Source organism: Hevea brasiliensis, chromosome 7 (genome assembly GCF_030052815.1).
Source record: "Hevea brasiliensis isolate MT/VB/25A 57/8 chromosome 7, ASM3005281v1, whole genome shotgun sequence".
In the NCBI taxonomy this organism is placed as follows: Eukaryota; Viridiplantae; Streptophyta; class Magnoliopsida; order Malpighiales; family Euphorbiaceae; genus Hevea; species Hevea brasiliensis.
Window position 1 is genome coordinate 15,665,066 of NC_079499.1, and position 7,471 is coordinate 15,672,536.

The window sequence follows — 7,471 nt, forward strand, 5'->3', positions numbered from 1 at the left end:
CAAAAAGCTTAAGATCAACTACATAAAAGGATTCCATTTCCATAGGATACTAAGCTTAAAGGTTTAGACCCAAACTCTAATATTCTAGGTTAAAAATTTTAACCCATAAGGCTGAAGCATAAAATAAGTTTTGAGCCAAACCCTATGCCTAACGGTAAGGTATCGGGTATTCGACTCAGTTAGATTATGACTCGGCATTTACGAAGCAAACAACTCTCAGCGTCACCACCATCTTCAAGACTATCTCCTGTGAGACAACTTGCAACGCTCAAAAAAGGACCTCCTCAAAGTGAAAAATGGTGACCGTGCTTCGCTCGACACGTCTCTTTTAGACACGTCTCTTTTAGACACGTCTCGAGGCCTTCAAACGTCCAACCAAGGCCAAGAGTAAGAACCCCAGTAATTATTGAAAAACTATTAAGAACAGAGGAAAAAATAACAGCAATGACGTTTTTTGGTGTCCATTCATGCCATTCGGGCCAGTCCTCTAATATGCACCCGCAATCCACCATAGCTGCGGCTCCTTACAAGATGCACCACTGAATCTTTTGTCTGCATAAACAACACCACAACAAGCAGGACAAAGGGAACAAATGAACAAGATCCATAACAAACGGTGAAACGCTCTTCTCTCCACCTTAAAAAAAATAATAAAATAAAATAAAATAAAATAAAATAAAATAAAATCCATCTTCTCTAAATTTAGCCCAACACCTGTTGCTACATTCTCTATTCCTTAATCCTTTATCGCTTTGGAGAAATTTTTTTTTTTTTTTTATATCGCATTTCTCTCATCACAAAATATACGGCTGCCACCAAAATATGGCCACCCCAACTCCTCCGACACTCCCCATCTCCAATCCCCAAACTACCACCACCGCCACCGGATCCACCGCTGCTTCAGCCCAATCGCAGCCTCCGATCGCTACTCCTGCCTTCCGCGCCTTCATCAACAACATCTCTGAGTCTGTCCACCACGGCCTCTCCCAGCGTCGCCCCTGGGTTGAACTCGTTGACCGCAACAGCTTCTCCAAACCTGAATCCCTCTCTGAGGCTGCCCTTCGTGTCCGCAAGAATTATACCTACTTTCGCGTCAATTACTTGACCATTATCGTCCTCATCTTGGCTTTCTCTTTGCTTTCAAATCCTTTGTCGCTCTTGCTGCTCCTTGGACTCCTCGCCTCCTGGTTGTTTCTCTATTTCTTCCGTCCTTCCGATCGGCCTTTGGTCCTCTTCGGCCGTACCTTTACGGATTTCGAGACCCTCGGGTTGCTCATTGTGTTTAGCGTGGTCGTGGTTTTCCTCACTAGCGTTGGATCTTTGCTTATCTCGGCTCTTTTGGTGGGATTAGCCATTGTTTTCGCTCATGGTTCGTTTAGGGTCCCTGAGGATCTTTTCTTGGATGAGCAAGAGCCTGCAACTACTGGATTTCTGTCATTCATAGGTGGTGCTGCTTCCAATGCTGCTGCTGCCGCAGCTCCTGTCGTGGTCGCCGCGCGTGTTTAATGATGAAATTTAATGTGATTTGCTGGATCGAGAGATTAATATAGTAGTCATTTGATTGATTGAAGTTTTTTAGCTTTTGGTAGACATAATAAATCCCAATTCCATAATTTTCAAGAATTTTCTTTTATAATTAGGGTGAATATTTATTGAAATTGTATGGATCTATAATGTTTTGGTCTCTTTTACTTGTGATTTTATGTTCTATTCTTGAATCTATAAATTTTTCAATTGTTAGGATGTATTTTATTTTTTAGGTGATACTGTTTGTAATTGATTTACAGATGATTACAATAAATTCTTCTTTTATTTTTATTTTTATTTTCTTTTCTGTGTTTTATGAGTTGCTAATCTTGGATGACAGTGGCTTTAGATTCTCTTGTACCACTTTCAATCCTTTTTCACCAGGCAATGCTGGAGCAAAAATGCCTTCCAAGTGATCTTAAATTTTTCTATCTGTTTTGTTTGATGAGAAAATTGAGACAATTTGAAACTTGAACTTTGACTGTACAGTGATTAGCTTTTAAGCTCTGTTTGCTTTCACTGGAAGCTGATAATAAAAATTGAGCAGTGGATGATAAACCGCCTAACTCAATATTTAAATTTTGATGCTATGGTAGAGATATGATATCTTCAAATTTTTATCCATATGAAAGACAGATTACAGCTTTGATAGAGAATCCTTGAGTTGGTTTTGAATTTGATATAAATATCAGCATAGATTTGAAGGAAATGAGTGAAGTATATGTTTTGTAAAGACCATGCTTTCTAGGTTTTACTGTTCTAATTCAGGATATAAGCATTCCAATTCTCTTTTACTTATCGTGTGTATTTCTTGTGGTTTTGCCGTGATGCACATTGGATCATTATTTTTTCTTTGCATGAGTAGACTTCCACTCAAAATGAAAATCATCTGCTGGATACAATCACATTACATGATGCGATGGGAATTCTGTATCAGACTCTCAGTTTTGCTGATACTGCTGCTTGCAAGGTAAAGTAGTCATGCCCATATGACTTATGTTGCATTACAAGGACAAACGTTTACAGGTTTGGTTTCAATCTTAAGTTTTGTCTTCTGGTCATTGATGGTATCTGAGGTCTATGTATTCCATGAGGCTGATGATGATACGCTCTGGCTACAAAGAGATTCCATATTTATGTTTTTAATTCATTTAACGCTGCAAAGGTGAGGTTTGATATTACATTGCTGACATGAGCACATTTTGATTACCAGTATGCTTCTTGCCATCATTTTATACTAATGAATGGTTACAAGCAGAATCATTTACGTGAAATATATAGTTGACAGCTGTTATACTTTCACAATTCACTGGCAATTATATAGTTCTTAATTGGTTCCTGGCTTCGTGCTCTAATATTGCAGTCATGTGACTTGCTGCCCAAACCACAGACGTCACTAGCATACTTGAATTATTCTGGTGTAGCCACAAAGAAATTACTACAGCTTGGGATCGATACTTTCAAGTTTCAATATTTGTGCATCTCCTGCATTTGATGAAGCTTATTATTTTATATTTTTCCAAAAGAATCGTGTGATTTTTCTCTCGTTTTGAAAAAAAAAATAATAAAATAAAATTCTTATGCACTTGTTTCAGACTTTGATGAATATTATTGCTTAAATTAAACCATGCATGTGGGAAAAAAATATTTTTCTTATGTTGAATTGCGGCATGAAGACTGGGGGCAATTTCCATTATCAGCAGGGATGTCACTGTGCTCGAACAGATGAACACGATCTATTGTATACTGTAGGTTTCTGAGCTCAAACAGCAAGAGAATGGTATGTTTTCATCTTGTTATCATGTTTTCTAGGAATTTGTCTTATATCGTGATTGTGTTGTTATAGATGTCGAGGAATGAAAGATTTTACCATTAAGCATGCGAAGTATCAATCGGAATAAACAATAAATACTGGTCATCAAGACTTGGATATTCCTATTGTGCTTTGGGTGAGGGGATATATTAGCTGCATGTAACATAACTGTTCATAACCCCTTTCATCCAGATGGAGAGTTACATTTTTCTCGAGTCTAATTTCTGGTCAAACATGGTTTTTCTGCCACTCTAAGCTAAAGAGGTTGAAGATTTTCCTGGTGAGTCTGCTGCATAATTAATTTTTCTCTTTGTTTGAATGGTCAAGGAGTTCATCAGTTTCGTGCGAGATGTATGTGCACCGCTATGCATGTGTTTTATAGGAGCAGGACGTCTTAAGGTAACCTTCATATTCTTTTTTAACATTGTGATGTTAATTCCTGGATCCTGGGAGACGTTTGTGCACATTAGAATTAATAGATAGTGATAATGTCTGCAGTAAATTTGCTGTCTGATGGAGAATAGCTTCACTATATTAGGATTTTGGAGGAAACAAACTTACTCTCATTCCTTGTTAGATATGTACCTAAAGGTCTTCAATGGTGACTCCATCCTTTGTGACAAAACTTGGCAACCCATGTAGCAGGCTGTGAATAATCCAACCCCTGTACCCTACATCAAGGAACAAACATACTAGTGCTGGTCATTTGCTACTAGGCAATTTAAGCATATGTTCCTGGGATGTCCAAAGACATTAAATGATACAGGTTTGCAATCCAAGGGCAACAAAATGAAATCTCAAGACAATTGCTCTGAAAATTTTCTGTTTCAAGAACTGAATTTACCTTTAGCAAGCCAAGAAGTCAGAAGTGTTGGCTCAACATCAACTATAGTGCAGGATAAACCATATCATTCTAGAAACTAAGCCAAGCATTTGAAGCGCCAAGAAGTATTAATCTTAAAAAAAATTACAATTTTAATATAGTTAATAAACACAAATTAATTAATCTTTGAGGAAAGATTCTAATTAAACGAAGTCATATCCTCCATTTACGCTTTCTTGCCGGCAGCACGCGCACGCACCCAGCGCTACCGAAATCTAATCATTTACACTTATGAAAAGCACCACAATGGAAATAATAGTCCTAAAATAATGATCAGAACAAGTTAATTGAAATTTGATATGAATCACATCTCAAAAGTTAGCTATTGAGATGAGAGAGTTCATATATATATATATATATATATATATATATATATAAAGCAGAGTGGTGTTTTCATGGTGCTGTCACATAGGATTCTAAAATTATTATATTTATGTCACGTCACAACATCTAAAGTAGTTAAATTTCTCTTGTGCTAAGAGGCAATGACAAGTGGTAATATTAAATTGAATTTATTGTTAACAATATTTTCTCTTTTTCACATATGCCAATTATATTAAATTGAATTTACTAATAGCAATTTTTTCTCTTACTTCACTTGTCAATTTCATTTTCACTTATTTAATTTTTAAGTTATAATCCAAATTTAACTTTTTACTGTCTAAATACACATAAAAAAGATCTTCAATATGCTTAAATACGCATATTTTCTTTTTTTATCAATATTAAAGTTTAATTTTTTTAGTACAAGAAATTAAGGGAATAATATTCTATTATCTGTGATCCAAATTCTATCATTTGTGAATTGTAATGATTCTTCAGACTTGAAGTGAGGCAAAGAAGTCACTGCAGGCTATATGTCTTCATTTGGAGGTTGTGCCATAAACATATTATTAGATCAACACTACAATCTCAAATTTACAAATCAAACATTAGGAAAATCTATTATAAGATTTACCTCAACAAATAAAACATGCCTCTCATAGTATTAAAAATAAATAAATAAATAAATAAAAATAATTTTTATTTAACTGACATTAGAATAGAATGATCATGTTCTTGTAAAAGAATAAGCAAAAAAAAAAAAAATCTTCTTATTAAGGAAGGTTTTCCATATTCTTTGAAAATAAAGTTGAAATATTTTCCTTTTTAGAGAAATTAAGTAGAAAATCAACAATCCCAACAAGAAACAGAGCATAGAATCGAGTGTAACTAATTCAAATAGAAAAAAAAAATAGCAAAATTAACATAAAGAGTAGCAGAAGAAGTGGGAATCCAAAAAGAGTTACAAGGGGGATTCTTATTTTAAAGCAAAACATTCTGCCTTGGAGGCTTAATCTTTTTAGTATTTTTCTAAAGAGTTGAAATATATAATTATTATATAACTTCTAAATCTAAATATCTTTAAATTTAAAAAAAATGAAAGGTCAACATTAAATTTTATTTATATTTCCTAAATAGTTTTAATTAAATTTAATTTTCTTTAAAATATCTGTTCTAAATTAGAACAAAGAATCAAGGATATTTGAATATTTTTGAGAAACGAATAATTAAATTTTTTTTAAAAGATGTCTAATTATTAAAAGTTATTTAAAAAAAATCAAAATTAATTTTTATCTATATTTTCTAAATAGTTGTAATATATAATTATTATATAATCTAATTTTCTAAATATAATTCTTAATTAATATGATCTTCCAAATTTAAATAATGAAAAATTATTAATTACTATAATTAGGCTTAATTTCCTTTAAAATATCTGTTTAAAATTAGAACAAAGAATCAGGAGATATTTGAATTTTTTTTAGAAATTAATGATAAAAATTTTCATTAGGTGTACATTAAATTTTATTTATATTTCCTAAATAGCTTTAATTAAATTTAATTTTTGTTAAAATATATGTTTTAAATTAGAACAAAAAAACAAGGATATTTGAATATTTGTGAGAAATGAATAATTAATTTTTTTTAAAAGATGTCTAATTATTAAAGGTTATTTAAAAAAAAAGGTCAAAATTAAAATTTATCTATATTTCCTAAATAGTTGTAATATATAATTATTATATAATCTAATTTTCTAAATACAATTCTTAATTAATATGACCTTCAAATTTAAGTAATGAAAAATTATTAATTACTATAATTAGGTTTAATTTACTTTAAAATATCTGTTTAAAATTAAAACAAAGAATCAGGAGATATTTAAATTTTTTTAAAAAATTAATGATAAAAATTTTTATTATGTGTAATTTCCTTTAAAATATATGGTTTAAGTTAAAATCAGAAATCAAGGAAAATTTAAATTTTTATAAGAAATTAATAATTGAAATTTTAAAGGTAATTAATATTCAATTTAAAAAAAATAAAGATCAACATTAAATTTTATTTACATTTCCTAAATAATTTTAATTTAATTTAATTTTCTTTAAAATATCTATTCTAAATTAGGACCAAGGTTCTTGGTGATTAAGATATATATATAGAATGAATTATGGAAAAATGAAATGAAATAAAAATTTATTTTCATAGTCATGGCAAATAGGAAATTTATATCAATATTTAATTTTCATTTTTTTTATATTTTTTATAGGATATTAATAAATAATTAATATTATTACTTTGATTAATATTAATTATGTTATATTATTTTATTATCATTTATAAAAATTAATTAATGATAAAATTTTTTAAATTATGATTAAATTATTAATTTTCTAATTATGTGTATATAAGTTACAAATTATTTACTTAGTTAATACTTTAATATTATAATAAATAGCTATTATTATTATTTAGAAACCTCAATTTAATTAGATATAGGAAAAACTCTTTATTATATATATATATATATATATATATATATATATATATATATATATATATAATAATTATATTAATTAATGTAATTAATTATTACCATTACTGTTACTATTAATTATTTTTACTATTACCATTATTATTATAATTTTTATGGTTAACTAATTAAAAATATTAGACATATTTTAATAATTTTATAAATATTTTATTTAATGATTCTTAAATTTTTAATTATTTCATTTAATTATAAAAACTTAATAATTATATATCTTAAAATTAATAAAATAATTTAAAATTATACTATAAAAGTAGTCACATGGAGTTAAATACTTTGCTTTCTTTCTCTCTCTTTTATTTTTATTTATCTTATTTTAATATTCATTTAATAAAGACATATTTTTAATTATATATTGAATGCTATATAAAATGAA

General features: G+C 29.6%; 1 protein-coding gene across 1 annotated transcript; it reads left to right on the top strand.

Moving 5' to 3' along the window:
- Positions 1–376: 376 nt before the first annotated feature.
- On the top strand, positions 377–1,818 carry LOC110652715 (PRA1 family protein B4). The gene has a single exon (XM_021808340.2). The coding sequence runs from the start codon at positions 823–825 to the stop codon at positions 1,504–1,506; it is 684 nt and encodes a 227-aa protein (XP_021664032.2). The 5' UTR covers positions 377–822; the 3' UTR covers positions 1,507–1,818.
- The last annotated feature ends 5,653 nt before the right edge of the window (positions 1,819–7,471 follow it).